At 42.5% G+C, this 19,247-nt stretch overlaps 1 protein-coding gene across 2 annotated transcripts in view; it reads right to left on the reverse strand.

The window, feature by feature from the left end:
- SGK2 (serum/glucocorticoid regulated kinase 2) overlaps window positions 1-15,580 on the reverse strand; it is a 22,127-nt gene extending 6,547 nt beyond the window's left edge. Inside the window, exons 1-11 of one of the 2 annotated variants that reach the window (XM_044440379.1) lie at window positions 15,537-15,580; window positions 14,080-15,344; window positions 13,476-13,525; window positions 11,420-11,477; window positions 9,218-9,301; window positions 7,849-7,980; window positions 6,969-7,081; window positions 4,654-4,690; window positions 3,725-3,811; window positions 2,437-2,532; window positions 1,169-1,324 (exon numbers count right to left, since the gene is read on the reverse strand). In XM_044440379.1, the coding sequence (XP_044296314.1) occupies window positions 1,169-1,324; window positions 2,437-2,532; window positions 3,725-3,811; window positions 4,654-4,690; window positions 6,969-7,081; window positions 7,849-7,980; window positions 9,218-9,301; window positions 11,420-11,477; window positions 13,476-13,525; window positions 14,080-14,115 (849 nt within the window). In that variant the 5' untranslated portion in view covers window positions 14,116-15,344; window positions 15,537-15,580. Of the gene's footprint in view, window positions 1-1,168; window positions 1,325-2,436; window positions 2,533-3,724; window positions 3,812-4,653; window positions 4,691-6,968; window positions 7,082-7,848; window positions 7,981-9,217; window positions 9,302-11,419; window positions 11,478-13,475; window positions 13,526-14,079; window positions 15,371-15,536 lie in introns of those variants that run through there. The other variant, XM_044440380.1, reaches the window with a different exon arrangement.
- Between the last annotated feature and the right edge of the window lie 3,667 nt (window positions 15,581-19,247).

Here is a 19,247-nt window from a genome sequence, read left to right on the forward strand (position 1 = left end):
GCAAAGTCATCACAGCGGGCCTTTGAGGGTGGAACCGGATCTTCCTTAGGACCCGGGCGAACCAGGCCTTGCACCACTCGAAAAAGCTCCGCCGGACGGCATTGTGAGGAGGCAATGGAAGCGGAAAAAAACTTCTTTTTCGCCGCCTTCACTGCCACAGTATAGGCCTGATAGTGGGCTTTCAAGTGTGTTCGGTCAGATTCATCCCGTGATTTCCTCCACCTATGCTCTAGCCGTCTCCCCACCTGCTTCATCGCCCGCAATTCAGGTGTATACCAAGGGGAAGAGCGAGCTCTGCCCGGTGGGAGAGGACGCTTAGGAGCGATCGTGTCCACAGCCCTGGTCATCTCCCTGTTCCACAGATCGACCAGAGCCTCGACAGGAGCACCAATCTTGTCAGCCGGAAATTCCCCCAGGGCTTTCAGGAATCCATCCGGGTCCATCCGGCTCTGGGGGCGGACCCACACAATCGGATCCGCACCCTTACAGAAGGAGAGGTCACTCTCGAGCACAAACCTCACCAGGAAGTGATCTGACCATGACAGGGGAGTCAAACATAAATTTCTCACCCTCAGGTCACCCTCTTCCTGCCCCGTCGAGAAAACCAGGTCCAGAGTGTGTCCACGTTCATGGGTCGGGCCGGAGACATGTTGAGACAGCCCCATGGCCGTCATGGAGGCCATGAAGTCCTGAGCCGCCCCAGTTAGACCAGACTCAGCATGGAGATTGAAGTCCCCCAGGACCAACATCCGAGGGGTCTTCAACACCAGGTCCGAGACGGTCTCCATCAGCTCAGATAGGGAGACTGTTGAGCAGAAGGGTGCACGGATGTTGAATGCTTTGGCCTGCTTGACCATTTTTCATTTGCATAAGTTGCAAATCTTTTGAGTTTGCTGCTGCTAGTATTTGATGTTTATAAAGCAAGAGCAGTGTCCTAAGCGCTCAAAAATAAAGAGGTCTTAGAAACTACAAAAAACAGCAAGGAAAGAGTAAAGGAAATAGAAACCATTTGAGAGAGAAATAACGAAGTTGGGACAGGGTAGATTTAGCCAGTAATATAAAAGGGAGACTGTAGTGAAATAGCACAGATGTTGAAATATTGCTTTCTCAAGAGGTATGGAATTTTTCCAAGAGACAAGGAGTGTACAGTACAAGCAGTATCACATACGAAGTCTGTCTTGGCTCCTAGTCTTTTCTTCTGATCTTTATGGAGAAGTCCTTGCAGGATATCACAAGCTGCTATGGTCTTGGTTCCTTGAATCTGAAGTGGCTTGTGCAGAATATTGTCATACATCTGAGACACATCCCGGCTATAAAATGGAGGCTGACAGCAGAGAACGGTCACAGAGGGGAAGGGTCAGTTGCATAAGCAAACTGTTTCTTCACATGCAGTTTCAGAGAGACAGACATTTAGGCTGATTGTATTTCTGCAATTTAACAGGAGGTTCCAGGGAGGAAAGCGAACCCTTCTATCTTAAAAAAGTTAACCTACTGTCATGCAGTGATGGTTCCAGGTTTTTGTGGGGGCCCAGACAAGAAACACTTAGTGGGTCCCTCCCTCAACAGGTCTGTCTTCCCGCCATCATTGTTACCAGCTCCTCATCTCCTTTCTTAGAATTGCTACCACTTGCTTGCTCGATAGGCAGAGAGCCATTGAGCAAGTAGGTAGCACCATCTTCTGCTCCTCCTCCTCACCAGTGCCACTGCCTGGACCAGAACAAAAGGCAGGCGAGCAAGCCATATGCAATGGTGAAGAGGAGGAGCAATGCCAGGGACTCCTGTCCATGGCCCTTGCTGGGATGCGAGCTCTCTGCAGCTGCCCATCCACACCTACTCTTGGTTCCAACCCTACTCCTATGGATTCTTTCAAATCACAGCATTAACAGTTCTGTCTGTTGCTTCGCTATGTTGCAGTGTGCTGCTCTGCCATATTGATATAACCTTGCCCCATCTTGCATAGATGCCCCCCACAGCTGTGATCCAGATATTATGTCACTCACAGACCATGAAACAGTTCTCTACACTGGCCAGCACAAGCAGAAGAGCCACCAACAGGATAGTATCAACAGCTGTCGAATTGCCTGTAACTTGCTTTTAAGACTTCAGCTGTGCCTGGGGTACACTTGAACTCAGCTGACCCCCCTAGTACACAGGGCTAAATGAAACAAGACGGGAGGGTAAGGCCAGGATCCAGTAACAGTTCTTCCAGAGTCAGAAGTTGGTCATTGTAAACTCATCTGGCGTTAATCAGTCTCTAGTTAAAATGGGTTGGCAGGCATTTATATCCCTCTAAAAGCCTTGAAAGCCACAGTTCCACTGTTCCTCTGCCCTAAAGAAATATGCTTGTGAGCATCTGGGATGGGAAGCCCCTCTCAAACTGTTTACAGTTCTTAGAAGTATCGCCTGCTTTAAAAGTGCCAGTTTTTAAAAGCTTACCAAGCCAAACAGCATTTCATAGAGCACTGCTCCAAGGCACCACCAATCTACTGTTCTGTCATAAGGCTGCTTCTTGAGGACCTCTGGAGCTAAATACTGAGGAAGGAGAAGGCATTTTAAAACAACTTCAACATAAAACACTACCAGCAAAGAATTCTAGTAACTTTCTAAGAGTCAAATATGAGTGCTTGTGGCCAAATGGGCAGCATTTGGCCACAAAAATGTATACTGTTTTCACAGAGTGGTACAGAGGAGGAAAAAGGAATGGGATGAAATTAAACCCAACCGATTTAAAATTAAATGGAACAATTTTTTTCCTGATCACAGCTGCCCCAATTTTGCATGATGGTATGCCCAAGCTGCATCTTACATTCAGTTCTGGATGCACCATTTCAGTGCTTATGACTCAGCACAGAATTCTAAACTGCTTCAACTTAGGATACATAGTTCCTACACAACTGACAGAGAGATGCAGAAGCCCAACATTGGCTCTGCTAGTCTTGCAAACTATATAGCAGGAGTTACCCACACCAACTGTGCTGCAGTTGCTGTTTAAATTACACTGCAAAAGATTCAGTTCCGGGAGTTACTACTGTTCCATCAAATTTCACAAAAAGCACATTACAACCTATCAAACCAGGAATTAAAAAAATGAAGCACATCTATATTCTCCAGATGTTTAAAATGAATTTCTGCTAGTTGTTTTGTCTGATTCATCACTGCAGTCTTTTGAGGAAAAAATGCTGAAAAATTGTTCCAGTTCTTTCTTCCTCCACTATAATAAAAATGAGTAAATCAACTTCCACCTTCAAATGTATTTCAAGTGAGCAAGGTCTAAATCTTCAGAAGTGGTGAATATTCAAATTGACCATTTTAATTCTATTTGTAAGTTCAGATTTGTTATTTCAAGGAAAAGTGGATGAGTCAGTGTGTGCTCTAAGCTTATGATAGTGGCTTGTCTGCAGATCCCAGTTTGGATAGCACACTAAACGCATTGCAGATGGAGAGACTCTGACTTATTTAGCTGTTCCCACTAGCAGAATGTGCCAAGCTGGAGCAATGCAGCTTCATCCACCAGAATGCTAGCTAGTTCATAATTGTTTTAGCCACTGCAATATCAGTAAGTGCCATAACATGTAAGCCTCCAGGACTGGAAACTACACTGAATGAAGCAGTTCAGCCTTACTTTGGTTGCTCAACAGTATTGCTCAGTTCCTTGGAAAAACAAAATGTGGCAGGGGAATCATCCATTAAAAATGGAAATAAATTTGATCTTTCCCTGCCATACCTCTGGGGTGCCACAGAAAGTAGATGTTGTTTCTTCTGGCTCCATTCCTTCTTTGCAAAGTCCAAAATCTGTTAGTACAATATGACCCTGGCAGAAAGGGAGAAATGTCAATTTTCTTGGAACATTTCATTCCAAATTTGATTCAGCTGCCCAAGTCTAATTATAACACTTATCCTAATAACAGATAAACATTGACAATATCACAGGAGAATGCAATTATTCGAATTTTGGAAGTCTAATAAAAATATACCAATTTTGTAACTGAAATAAAAATACGCAATCTGTAGATATTCTGTACATCTACATAATATCACCTAGAAAAATAAAAATTCTCTCTCTCTCTCTCTCTCTCTCTCTATGTGTGTGTGTGTGTGTGTTGCATGCTTACACACTCCTTAGCTCTACCTTTGGTGCAGAGTGTTTTTACCCTTTCTCATTGTGCTAAATAACATAAAATATTCTACTGTATTCACTAAAAATAATCTTTTTTTTTTTTTTGCTTTTGAAACAAGTTTTCCCAAGTACATAACATAACCAATTTTTGTACGGATAAATACCATCCAGAGAACAAGCACAAGAAAGCACACAGGTGCAGATCTGTAAATATGAGAGGTAAGTCTCAGATTATCTTTTTATTATGTAAACAAACTAATGTTCATCCTGTGAAAAGAGTGCACACATATAATATTAGGTTTGTGTTTAAGTATTGCTAAGGCTTGTCACTGGAGAAGGATCAGGGTGAGAGAGACACCGAATTCATCCATCATGCTGACATGACATGCATATATTTTGTGCTTTGATATTCATACTCCGGTACAAGAAGCAGGAGCTAGACATTAACTATCAAACCTCAACTTTCATTATGGTGACACTTTTAATTTTAACATACACACATGCAGAGAAAAACCCACACCGCAATAACAACATACCTGACAATCCAGGAGGATATTTTCAGGTTTTAAATCCCTAAGAAAAGTGGGAGAAGAAACAAGAGGCACTTTAATTTATTTTCAATTCCTAGGGCAAGCTTCCTATTTTTAAGCACTTAAACATATCTGCAAAAAGAATTACATCATGCAGACTATAAGAGGGAAGATAAGTTCACAGTTATCTTTCCCAAACCGATGGAATCAGTTCATTCAGATGATCATTTTATTTCCAAGCATCTCAGTAGGAACCATTACTTTTAAGTTTAATTCCTTGTTTGTATTCAAACTCTGTTACATTGTATTAAGTCCCACTTACAAAATATTTTAAGTAGTAAGTCAAGGCTTTGGGTGCATCCAGGCATAAACACAGCGGAAGTAAACTCACTGCTTTTTAATCATACAAATTACTGAGTTTCTGGAAAACTGGTCCTTGCCTGTTTTATGCAGAAATGGGTTATGTGCCCCTGCACTGATTGGTGGGGGACTGTGAAGTCACACATCTATGTTGCCAAAAAAATTGAGTGGTTTCTGTTTTGCTTTTAAGGTAACAAATCTTAAACCAAGAAAACTTGCAAGCAGTGTTTATTTTTCAAGGAAAAAAAGACACACCCTGCTTGAAGCATGGAAGGAGGAGAAAGACATGAGTCAGTTGGTATTTGGTTTGCTGATAAGTAAATCTATTGAAAGCACTAACAAGGCATAGAGAAATAGGGCTCACTTCAACCAAACAAAGCCAGATCTTTTAAAAAACAATGTATGTTTTTAAGGGATTACAAATAAATGGCCTGAATCATAATTTAAAATTACTGTACCAGAGGTGGTAGACTACAAATAATATCAAAATAATCAAATAGTTGGAAGATTCAATGGCTTTTGGAGGGTGTTTGACATACTACATTCGACATCTTGAATGTAAGAACATTCTGGCAAATGATTTGCAGCCTAGTATTAACTTTGCAGTAGTTTTCAAACGTTTTCCCCTTCTTTCCACTGAATTCAGATGTCACACTAAACTTTACTTAAAAGTAAAGGTAAAGGTTTCCCCTTGATGTTAAGTCCAGTAATGTCTGACTTTAGGGGGCGGTGTTCATCTATGTTTCCTAGCCGAAGGAGCCAGCGTTTGTCCACAGACAGTTTCTGTGGTCATGTGGCCAGCATGACTAAACTCTGAAGTGCACAGAATGCTGTTACCTTCCCACTGATGTGGTACCTTTTTATCTACTTGTATTTGCATGCTTTCAAACTACAAGGTTGACAAGAGCTGGGACAGAGCAACAGGAACTCACCCTTTTGTGCAGATTCGAACCGGCAACCTTTCGATCAACCAGCCCAGCAGCACAGGAGTTTAAACCACTGTGCCACCTGCATCCCCAACTTTACTTAGCAAGCTATAAATTTAATAAATATTTTCTTACAACAAGCTCAAAGTGGCTTATATCATACTTTACCTTCTGCTCTCAGTCTTATCCTCAAAACAAACCTGTGAGGTAGGATGGGATGAGAGTCTGTGACTGACCCAAAAGTCACTCAGTTGGCTCCATGGGCAAGGAAGGGGACTAGAATCCAGTTCGACTGAGTCCCAGTCCTGTGCTTTTAACCACTACAGCACCCTTCTCTTTTCTTTTTATGCAGCCAAGAGAAGTATTTAGGAAATGTTTATGTCTGGTTTTGTTTAAGCTCAGATCACCACATCATATGAATCTGGTATTAGGTTAATCTTACTTACAGTTCTCTTAAACAGCCAGGGTTGTAAACCTCAGCTTGAAGTTGGCATGTTTGAAAACAACCATAGTTAAGATTAACAGAAGGCTAGGTCTGGACAATACATAAACTGTGCGTAACCAAAAGCAAAAGCAGAAGGTTTTGACCTCCTCCTCTTGCATGGCTGTGAGAAGAAAGGGAGTAGCTGAGGTTATTCTCACTGATATTATGCAAAGCCAGGGGTGGCCTTAGGGTTGCAAGTTGCCCTTGGCCAAATTTCAAGCTCCTCTCACCCTAATTTCAAAATTCTCCTACCTGTGATTAAATCTCTAAGAAAAACATTCTGTTTCTTCCCCAGCTGCCTGTTGGTAGAAAGGAAGGAGGAGGAAGTGGAAACAAGGTAGGTGGGAGGGAGGGAGGGGTGGGAATCCATCAGTTTGTGACAGGCAGTGACCAACTGCTTCAGGTTTCCCCACAAGGGAATATGGGCCTCAGTAGAAAAAAGTCGCCCACTTCTGTTAAAACAGATTTTCATGTGACATCCAAATACACCAATTTGCTTTGGTCTGATTCACTAGAGCTGCCTGGTTTTTTTAAATTACAATATACTTTACCTATAGATGATATTCAGGGAATGGAGGTATCCCACTGCACTGGCCATCTCGGCTGCATAGAAGCGTGCTCGAGGTTCACGGAAGCAGCGCTCTCTTTGCAAGTGGAAGAACAACTACAAACAGATATGGGAGGATTTGAAACTGGATTTGAGCAAAGTGCATTTGTTCCCGTGATAGCATCCTTATCTGACTGAATCATAAGATCGAGTTAGAACTGGATGCCTTCGTAGGAAACAACTTCAGTATCCTACAGTTTCAGTCTTATGTCCTATTCCAAGACAACTCAGGACCCAAAGAGATAATACCTTAAAGACAAAGGTGCTAGCTAAGTCTTTATCCTTTTCTCTGCACTAGGCAAAGGATGCCTGATCCAGAGCTGAACTCCATCCGGGAGGCAGCAGATTTTCTGCTGCACTGTGGGCCCAATCCAGGCTAGGGGCCCCATGCCTGTAGTTTCTATTGCGAAACAGTGACCCATTGTTGAGGACAGGGTTAAAGGCCCTAATACCTGTGCTAGGATTCCAGTCTAGATCCTCTCCCCCAGCGCTACTCCATCTACTCTAGAATAAACAGACAGACTTAGCTGGCAACTGCTTCTTTAACCTTGATTATTTATTTTATATTTCCCAGGAAAATAATCATAGAGCACTTAGACTTAGAGCCCCTTATGTTCAGAAATAGCAATAATTTTAAGTTGTAAATTGTCTCAACTCAGTGAGATGGCAACTACTTACAGACGTAATAACCAGATCTGGACTTGTATTGAATCAGACAAAATATTGATGCCAATATTCTACTCAGTTTAGCTTGAAAATAAACCCCAGCACTACTGTACTGATTGACACATGTCCTACATGACAGAAGACTGACATGCATGTACCTCTCCTCCATTGACATAATCTAGTACGAAGTAGAGTTTCTCTTTGGTCTGGAAGGAATAGTGGAGCCCCACAAGAAATGGATGTTTCACATTCTTCAGTAGCACGTTTCGTTCTGCCATTATGTGGTTTTGCTGTAAGGAATTGAGAAGAAGAGGGAGTGGGGAAGGTGATTAAAGAGGTACACAAAGATTTAAAAACAGCTGCAAAACATAACATAGAATATGAGCTGAATATTGGTTGCTATTGAATTAAGAGATGAATTGTGGATTGTTGTCAAATTGTAGGTTGTCATCTACTCATAAAGGATACACCCAGAGTTCATAATGTTAACTACATTCCTGGTTAACAAGGTTAACAAGCGATGGTTAAAAATAGTATGGAGTTCACACAATAAGCCACAATTCAACTGCAATCCATACTTTGCCCATAGTGTTGTTACATGTGAACCAGGTCATTACAACTGTAGCATGGTAGGGAAGAGTTAAAGCTCCCTATGGTTTTTATTTATTTACTCAATCAATCTGTTTCTATACCACCCTATAGCTGAAGCTATGTGGTAAGTTCACACCATTTTTTTTGAAGTACAATAAAAAGAGATACACTAAAACACAGTATAAAGTCCAGTATACAAATTTAATACAGTCTAAAATTTGAATATACAAAAATTTAAAACAGCTTAAACTTTTAAAATGTTTTCAGTAAAACTAGACCTAATTAAAACAGCTGACATAATCCATCATATGTCATTAAATACCTGAGGGCAGCTTTAATTTCATTTGCCAAAAGATGGCAATGTTGCCATCAGGTAGTCCTTCGTGAAGAGGCCATCCCATAATCGGGTGGCCACCACTGAGAAGGCCCTCTGCATTTTTGCCTCTTTCCGGGCCTTCCTTGGAGTTGGCAGTTGGAGAAAGGACCCTAGATGCATCTTGTAGGAGCCAGATAGTCTGATCTTATGAGAGGCATTTCATCAGGTTTTGTGGTCCCAAGCTGTGTAAGACTTTGTAGGTTAAAACCAGGACCTTGAATTGACTTGGAAGCATTTTGGCAGCCAAGTAGGCCATAATGATCCAGGAAGGGGACATTTGTCATCAGCCTGGAGTTCTTTAGATCTTCTAGGTCCAGGGAGGACTTCTAGGGTAGCAGCCTCACTGCTGCCTCTTTCAGGTTGCCTGGGACCTCTCCGCCCAGCAAAGAGCCATTAATCACCTTCCTGGCCCAGCCAGCTGTTCCCTCTCGTGATGTAACAATGGCACATGCTAAAATACAGTGAACATTCACTACTTCTTTAAAAAGTAACACATGAAAGAAGTTTTGGTACAGATCTCTTTTGATGTTGCAAGTAAATACATTCTTTTTCAAAGATACCTCTTTTTTCTTGAGGATAGACTTCTTCTGCAAAACCTTTACAGCATAGAATCTTCCGTCAGACTTACGTTTTGCCAGAAGAACCTGTAGCCAATACAAGAGACCAAGGGAGTTAAAGAAGAAGTTTCTAGCTCCCATGCCCTCAACTAAATCAAAAATTCTACTTTTGCAAGGAAGTGACAGGTCAAATTGGTGGCTACCATACAGAGAAGCACTTGATTCAGTTAATCTCATTATACCAAGCAACAGATCCTTTTCCTATTTGGGGAAAAATAATGCAACTTTGAAAATATTTTTGATTTCATCCATCAAGAACAACAGCACTGGCTTGTGATGGAATAATCTACTGAATTTTATAAATGCTCATATGGCCGAGGTTGGAAGCAATAAAAGTTTAGCAGGGGTGAACTTTTTAAATGAAAATTTCCATTTAAAACTGTGAATAATATGAGTTCCATATAGAAAATAGGTCTTTTAAAGTTGAACCTTGACTACTGATCCAGTGCCTCAGGCTAGGACTAGAGAGCTATAGTTGAAATCCTCACTGAGCCAGTCTTTATATCCCAGCCTAACCTTTCTAATGGGATTTCTGTGAGAATATAATGGGCATGGGATAGAACCAGGTGTAACATTTTGTTCTCCTTAAAAAGCTTTAAACAATTAGCATGTCAAATGACTTAAAAAAGAGTCCCTGACAAGGTCTCCCTTAAATTTGGAAATAAAATGATCATGTGAATGAAAACATACACAGTCTCCCTGGAAATCTCTTTGTGACTGAAAATTTTGGAGTTTCCAAATTGGTGCTGCTTGGTGCATTTTTATACAGACACATGCTGTAACCCAAGAAAACATTTAGTCATTCATTTCATTTCTATACCACCCAGTAGCCAAAGCTGTCTAGGCAGTTTACAGCAGATCCTAGAAGCAGAACATAATACAATAAAAGCAACTGTAGCAATTTTCCACATAGAAGGCTGCTTTAAACTAGCACCTAAAGGATGGCAACATTGGCATAAGGTAGGCCTTGGTGGAGAGATCATTCCCCAGCTGGGGAGCCATCACTGAGAAGGTTCTGCCTTTATAGCTGCCCTCTGAACTTCAGAGGTGATGGCATTGGAAGAAGGTCCCAGATGCTGATCATAGTGTCTATGTAGGTGCAGCTGGGAGAGGCATTCCAGCAGGTATTGTGGTCCCAAGCCATGTAAGAACAGGCTAAAATCAGCACATTTAATTGCTCTCTTTTTCGAGATGGGGTTGCAGCTAGGCCACCAGCCAAAGCTGGTAGAAAGCACTTGGTGCCACTTCAGCCTCAGGTGACAACCCCTCAAGGACAACTCCCAAAGTTATGAAGCTGCTCTTCCAAGGGGAATGCAGCCCCATACAGAACAGCTGTGATTGGCAACATCCTCCATGAGACCCATTTTGTGGTGGTGCCCACAGCTGTTTCTCAAATTCCCAGATGTGGCTGTGGGTCCCAAAGATTGGGGAACCCAGCTTTACACAAACAGGTTTGGTCTTACATGGCATTCATATGGAAATGAACAGCTAGATAAAGAAGGGGCGGGGAGAAACTTCTGATTAGATCTCCAAGGTTCCCCCCACCCCACCCACAACAGATAAAGGTTGTTGTGTCCCCTCTGAATGCAGGACTCAGCCAGAGCATTGGTCCATGAAAGTCAGTTTTGTCCACATTGACTGGCAACCATTCTCCAGCTTTTCAGGCAGGAGACACACCAGCCCTACCGAAAGATGCCTTGTATCAATGCTGGCTGAGACATTTTCCTGGAAAGCCATGTTCTGTCCCACTGAGCTACATTTCTTTCTATGATTCAGTTTAGTGGCACTGTGGGAGGAGGGTAACCCTCTTCTTTGTGAATTTCTCTAATCCAAGTGCCTCCCAGGGGCTATTTGCTGAAGTGCAAAACATATATAAGTACTGTATATGTAACATGAAAGTCCCAGGAAGGTGGGGCTCCCCTATTCCTTGGAGTATATAGTTCCATTCTTTAAGGTGGGGGCAGGGAGCAGCAGAACAACCCTTGCAGGGAGGGGAAATCACAATTGTGAGTGCAAATGCTACACTCTGGATGCTAGTTCAAGACAAGCCAGAAGCTACCAATGAGAAGCCAGAGTGGAACAAGAGCTACCATAATGGTTGCCCAGAACAATCAACAAGGAAGTCTTCCACACTAGGCTACTTACTTTTCCAAAGCTGCCTTTGCCAATTACCTTTAGGAAGTCAAAATCTGTTGGTTTGGCACTGTTAGCAAAAGGAGACAAAGTAAAACAAATAAGGTCTTTTTCTTGGAGAGCTCAGATTTTCCCCAGTTCCTCTAGCCCCAGCAGGACCAGCACAAAACATTTTCTGCCTGAGATGGAGCTGTTTTCATCACACTTTCCATTACCCCTGCAAAGCTGGTGTGATGAGGGTTGTCCCAGATGAGGCTTTTGACAAACCATCAACCAGTGTCATTCACAGAATTTTACTAGGTTGGAGGGAGACCGATCTCATAATCTTCCCAGTACAGTCCTCCTATGTTTTTCCATCACCTGGTCCATCTTTTTCCTTACCAGAGAAAAGCAGTAAAGAAAAGGGTGGGGTGGGGGAGAGACAGAATTGCTGTATAATGCTTTCTGATTTGGCAGCTCTAGAAGCCACCATCTGAAGGCATCCTGGCAATTAAGTCTCAGTTCAGCATCCTGGCAATGGGGCTACTTCCTCCACAGCAGGTTAGTTACAGCAGCTACTTCCTCCACAGCAGGGGTGGGCAGAAGTTAAGATCTCTTGCTGTTTGGGACTTCAACTCCCAGTGCCCCTCCAGCAGGGTCAGTGGTCAGGCATGCTGTATGTTGAAGTCCAAAGCATCTTGAGACTTACTTTCTGCCCACTCTGTGACACAGAGGGACACAGGGCAGGCTCACATCCCTGCCTTCTATCACCATAGAGCATCTACTTCCTGATGGCAGCCCATTCCTCTGCAAAGCCAAGTAAAATTTTCAGGAATCACAACCTTTTCCCATACTCTTCTCCCTTCTTGAACTCTGCCCTATCTATTAGATGGCTTTTCTCCATGCTAAGGGTTTCTAGGTCATTGCTTAAGAGCTGTGTGTGCTGGTGTTGCCCAATTCTCACGGGGAAAAAATTTAAAGTAAAAAACCAACCCACCCTCAGGACTTTTCCAGATAACCCATTTTAGGGTAATAAATAGAAGGCTACATAATTATTACTGGAATCAAGTCAGGAAGTGTTCTCTTGAGGCTGTTCTTTCATTGCACTAATATCTTTTTCCCAGCACTGGATGTGCTATATTTTCTCCATTGCTAAGCAACTCTTCTTTCTCTCTCCACAGTCAGCACATCCATTGCTGTTTTGACTGACATGTAGTATATCACATTCACCTACCAGATCACTATACTCCATGGCATTATGTGCCCTTTAATAATATTAGTTGCATACGTATCAGCCATCTTTCTGAGAAAGACAGAAAGGACTTTTCTTTTTAAGACATTACACTTCTGCAATGACTTGGTTTGCACATAACTATGGACTAAATAATCCATAGAAGGTTGCAGCTGCATAACAACTGCCTTGCTTCCCACCTACACACTAGTTCTGCCTTGCACCACCTTTCATAAACAATCCAGTCTGCCCTTGAATTGTTTTATGTGACATGTGAATCTGGAATGCTAGGTGAGGAACGTCCAACCTCAAGTTTAACCCAAGCCTTATTGTGCGGTTAAAACTCTGAATCATTTGAAACTTAGCAATTCATAGTTCTGGCTTTGGATACTGGATTGAACAACCTAGCAACAGGCCCTTCATGAGATGTGTAGCAAAGCAGATGAAGAGTGGAAGTTATGAGCACATGGGTGGCAGTGCTCTTGCTCACTCTAGTGAAGCTCTGCCAAATCATGGATTAAACAACCTATGAATTGGCATTGCGTGAAAATCAGGTCATAATGCAATAGCTGGAAACATGCAATTCTTTCTGTAGCTAGCAATCACTTACCTCATTGCAGGCTGGAATGTCATTGCACTTACTTTTGGCATCTACTGGATAGTACCTGTGCCATTACCAATGATGGAAGACCCCACACACTTCACCCCTGTGTACCTGTGCAATGTAGTAATCCAACACTCTACTTGTAAGAGAAGACATGCACAAGAAGTAGAACTGACTGGCCCCAGCAGGGCAAACTGAGGAAATTAAAGAGTTTTGTTGTATTACAGAATGGATAGACATTTGCTGGTGCTTACTTGGGATTTGCAGATGGTCCAAGGTTGATGTTATCAGTTGGAGATAAAGGCTGAAGATGATAAAAAGCAGACAGCAGAAGTTAGCTAAGAATTAGCTACAACAGGATGAAGCAGCAGCCATACATATAAACGAACAAAAGAACTGCACGAGTGACTGGAAAGTTAGCACTTACACACCAACTGGGTTCATACATCTGAGGAGGGAAAAGACTCCACTGTGGTTTCACTGCCACACCTGTCAGGTACCATTTGTGTGCTGCTTTGTTTCCATCTTTCTCTGCACAGGACACAGGTTGCCATGTCATCCAATCTCAGCAGGTTTTGCTGCTTTGTTTTATGTTTCCATAGTGGTTTGGAAACCACCCGTGCTGTCTGCCCCCACATAGTTTGGACAACACTGCAACCTGTGCCCAACATGGGTCAGTTTTGGAAATGAGGAGATATCCAAACATTGTTTCCTTCCCTGGTCCAGCAATCAGTGAGGTTACACAACTTATGGACGTCTCCTTCCTGCTGCCACCCGTGAATGGCTAAGGAATGAAAGTCCACACATTTTCCTTCTCCAAATTGGAGCCCAACTAAGTGCATTTGTCCTAGGCCCTACCTGGCTGTTCTCCTCCGGGCTTTTGGAACGATCCATTAAGGAGCTGACTCTTTCTGCACTGTGAAAGAAAAGGTAACATTGAATTGAAAGCAATGAAAAGACTGAGATGTCGAGATGCCACCTCAGTGAGGAAAAACTTTAAGTCTACAGGCATTTAACAAAATGTGGGAGCTTTTAGCTGCTTTAGAGGAACAGATAAAACCTACAGAATCTGCTTATTAAATCTGCATTCTATCAAAACCAGCACTGAAATTTTGTTAATAGAAGCAGTTGTAACCCACCTCTCCTTTCCTTCTGCAAACTGGTAAGAAAATCTTAATTAACAAGATGATCTATTTCTTCCATCTAACAAACAGCAGCTAGAACTCTAAAAACACATGTGGTGCTATATTTGATACCAAAGTCCTGCTCTAGATCTCTTTCTGAAGGACCAAACATAGATAAAATGAAAAAGCATCAATTTTGGTCCCCCAAAGCTTAAAAAGCAGCCCTGGGAGCTAGAGAAATTAGATCAAGAGGGAGTCAGCTCTTCCCCACCTGCATCATTTTCGCAGTTGAAATCACCCCATGCTGCAATTAGCTCTCTGAATAAAAGCAAAGCAAAGCAAAACAAAACAGTTATTCATAATCTACTCCCTACCCCCAGTTCCGCTGAAGTTATTAGTAGACTAAAAGCACTTTGTAGCAAGGAAGATTAACTACATATTTCCTTTCTTCCACTGCTGATATTTGGTGGGTGATGGTGCATTCTGGCTTTTAGCTCATTTATACCTAGCAGAAAAGTTGCAAACCAAACATAGCTGTTTTAAATTTAAATTTCCTTTACTCTTCTTAGCAAGAAATTAAGGCTGTTTTGTGGTGACCAAGGCTGGCTCTGTCATTTTTTTCTACAGATCTACAGCCCTATAGAAATCTCATATTTTAACCCATTCCACCAAATAGAGAGCAGAGCTTCATCTGATTCAGAAACTTTAACTACATCTGCATAAGGAAAGGCTCTCATTAGAAGCAGAGTTGTGCAACAAAGCCATATTGAGCAACACATAGCAGTTTGTGCAAGACAGGCATGCTTCTCTCTGCGCCATGCCAGTGCCAGCCAGCTCAAATCTCTGCTTATAAGCTTGTAGGATGGTTCTCATCAGGCAGAGTTTTAAAGGGACAACAATCCATGAACGAAAAAGAGAGAGATACTCACTAGGAACACAGCTTGGAACTGGAGGCCTTGATAGTCTGTTCTAACCTCTCTCGCCCTTGTTTTATGAGATCTACAAGAAGGGGAGGGGAATTTAGCAAATGGAGCAAGCGGTTCAGCTGGTAGAGCAATCACAAGAAGCATACACAGAGACACATTTGTTCTGAAGTGACCTTGCCCTTCTCATACATCTACCCACCCATGTCAAAATAACCACACAGTAGTGGAGCTAGGGATACGCTCCATCCGGGAAGGGATTTCTAACCTTGTTCAGATAACAGCACAGAAGCAAGATTCTGGACCCAGCAAGAGCAATGTTTGGTAAACAACAGCCTCCAGTCTCCCTTCCCAAGGATGTTACCCAGAACTGTCCTGCTTCTCTGTGAGACACAGAGATCACAAGACAGAAGAACTACCCTTCGATACATCATACTTGGCAAGCGCTCAGTTCCTCTCATTCAAAGCTTTCCAAGCATTTTCTGAGCACGAACTGGAATGGTGCGTCACAGCGCAAGCGCTACCCTTCTTTCACAAAGTGGAGCAAATGATTTAGAGAGAAATGGTACAATCGGGGATGAGCTGGCTAGATTTGGCACTGCTGCAATAGGCATGTGTATTTTACTCATTTTATTATTTCTAGGCTACATTTCATGGCAAACCCCACAAAAGGAGGTTTGCATAGAAAATAGTATCAAGCTATGGATGGAATGGAGAAAAGTGTGTGTGTGTGTGTGTTTAATAAAGGAAAAAACCTCCTAAGCCAAGGGTACAGAAGCTCTTTCATCCAGAAGGCTGAAAGATTAGGGCAAAGGCAAAAAGGGTAAAGGCAAAATATGAAACAATGTCAGCATATTTTAGCTTAGAACTAAACCTTAGGAGGAGAATTCCAGTCTTGTAGAATGGGGCGGGGGGGGGGGGGGGGGGGGGGGGAGGGGAAGATGCACAAAAGTCAGGAAATCATACAGGGGGAGGGTCTTCTGGGAAACCCCAGAAAGTCTAAGCTGGGATCCTTGGGGACCAGATTGGGATCATGGATCTGAGATTTGCATCCCTGTTCTAAGCAGTGATGAAGCTGAGAAAGATACATATATAGACAGACAGTGCAAGGCTACTTCTCATTCCTGGCTATATCTTACAATTTAATAACACTTGAGTCTCCAATACTAATTCATTTGATAGTTTTATACCCTGCCTTTTCCTCCAAGGAGCCCAAGGTGTTTTCTGTGATCCTCATCCTTTCCCTCTTATCTTCAAAATAATCATTTGAGGTAGGTTATACTAAGAATCAGTGAAGGGCTCAAAGTCAGCCAGTGAGCATCCTAGTCAAGTGAGGTCTTGAACATGGGTCCCCCATGTCCCAGTTCAACACTCTAACCACTGTACCACACTGACTCTTAAAGACAGGCACACTTTCTTGGGTGAAATCCCAAGACAACAGGGCAGGACCACACACGTTATGTAACTAATGAAATGGAGTAGATACAGTCTACAAGACTGATCACTTTGATGGAAACAGGTGCAGTTAGGCTAAGCAAACAGACTTCTTCCTCCACGGTGTAACCCCAACCTTCCACTCCTTGTTCAGAATGCTGGATCAGGGCCAGGACCACAAAGAAGGAAAGAAGAAAATCATTCCTGCTATTGCAGAAAAACAAAACAGGCTTTTAAAAATCCCACCCTACCTGTACATACCTATACAATGAAACATGAAGAATAACCTGAAAAACAACTTGAATGATTTCTTTTAAAGACATTTTCCACCACCCCATGGTATAACCTCCACGTTTGTTATTTAGAATCCTGAGCAGAAGCTTCTTTGAGTCACTCCTTCTCTCATGGATGGGAAGCCTTTTCTCTAATCTGAGAAAGTTCTCATGGGGGCGCATTCCATCTGTGGGTGGAGCCAAAGACAAAATAGTTGAGCCCAAAACGTTGCTATCACTGATTTTAAGTCCACACAGAAGTAAACAGGAGAGGTCTTCTGCTTGTCTACTCAGAAGGGAACAGGGGTAAATCACTCAGTAGTACTTTCCCAAATGCCAAAGATCCTCATGTGTACTCACAAGTAATCAGGGCAAGCCTCAGAAGTAAGGAGGACTGAATCATGTAGTGCTTCCATCTCAGGCTCTACTCCCTCTCCCCTTCAGGAAAAAGCCTTCCCCAGTTCTTCTACAAAGAGGTCTCGTCATCATCCAATGGTAAGATTTTTGAGACAGAAGCTAACATGACACATGGTGGAGGGCAGGGAAAAAACCTGGTATTTAGATAAGTGGATCAAATCATTGTTTAGATAACATCTGTAAGTCCCATTTTTTCCAATAAGATGCATGATGTTGCACCAACAATCCAAATCAAGTTTGGCTTATTGTAAAAATCCCTTCCTGCAGTCAAACCCTCCACTGCAATATTTGCATGGACTTTCAGTTTGTCTCCAAGAGGCTACCAGCAAAGCTTCTCAGAATCTATTAAAGTGGCTATGGATTCTGTTTAAGCCCATGCTTTGTACTATCCTTGTAAGGCCTGATCTCATGAGCAACATGTAAGGTGTAGGAAGTATATCAGCAAACTTGGACTGAAAGTAGTTGTGCTATGGCAACCTCCATCTCACCCCCAAGAACACAGAATGATCGCACAAGGTTCTAGACCATCATTCCATTTCCATGAGTGCCCTGGCAGCTCAGCTATAACTCCTCCCATGTGTTCCCCAGGCACTGATATACTACCACTAATCATGGGGGCTCAATTGGGCTTGTCATGAAAAATATCTACTGATAGATCTACCATGAAATTAGAAAGGGAGCAAGGACATTCTTCCAAATTGGAGTACAATGATAGTGAATGAAGATGGGTCCCAAGTTCATTTGTTTATTCATTCGTTCATTCATTGATTCAAAGAGATGTTCCTGAGAATTCACATTTACTGCCACATTGGGTGGATTCACACAATATGACAAGCCACCCTACCCCTTGTGGGTAACAGCTCCCCTTCCTCCTCCTCCCTGGATTCTCCCACAGGTATCCCAGGGAGCGTCACTGAAGGGCCAAGTTTCCCTCACAGCAAACCATGGCTTGTTTACCATCAACAGAGGCAATGGCTTGCTGTTGGGCAGCAAACTGTAACTTGCTCACCTTTTTAAAAAAATTCTCAGCTTGATTCAGACAAGAATCTCACAGACTAAGAACAGCTTGTACTCAGTCCTTGAGTGTGGGTTATCATCTTGCCCCAACACAGTCATTGAGTCAGATCCCTATTCATATCAGACTTACAATAAGCACATCAGAATAGATGGGACTTAAGCAGAACTTGTCTAGATCAGCCCATAGACTGCTAGGTACAATTATATGAACAAAGAGGTTTCAAGTCAGGGTTTATTTTAAAAGTTTCAAGTACATCTGATATAGCAATCATGTTTCATGGAAGTGCTTTTATCAGAGGCAAGGAAAGGAAAAAATGCCATGCCATAAAATGTTCCCCTGTCAACCTTGCTTGTCTCATCTGAAGGCTGCATCAACAGCAACCATCCAGAAAGGGAAGAGGAGGCACAAGCTGTCCCTTATCAGGAACATGGTGTAGTGAAAAGTGGCTGATCTGAATTCTTACAGATTCTAGTGCAGTGACAGCACCAATACAATTTCCACAGTTCAGTTGAGCATCAATGTGCACCAGGGATATGCAAACAAAAGCAACCATTTAGTTTTTTGTTATTAAAAGGTAAAGGTATCCCCTTAATGTTACGTCCAGTCATGCCTGACTCTAGGGGGGGTGCTCATCTCCGTTTCCTAGCCGATGGAGCCAGCATTTGTCCGCAGACAGTCTCTGTGGTCATGTGGCCGGCATGACTAAACACCGAAGTGCACGGAATGCTGTTACCTGCCCACCGAAGTGGTAACTTTTAATCTACTTGCATATGCATGCTTTCGAACTATTAAAAGTTCATTAATTTTGTTGTTAATTTCATTTGCTTTCTCATAAATT

This window comes from Varanus komodoensis, unplaced genomic scaffold (genome assembly GCF_004798865.1).
Source record: "Varanus komodoensis strain SLA01 unplaced genomic scaffold, ASM479886v1 scaffold37, whole genome shotgun sequence".
In the NCBI taxonomy this organism is placed as follows: domain Eukaryota; kingdom Metazoa; phylum Chordata; class Lepidosauria; order Squamata; family Varanidae; genus Varanus; species Varanus komodoensis.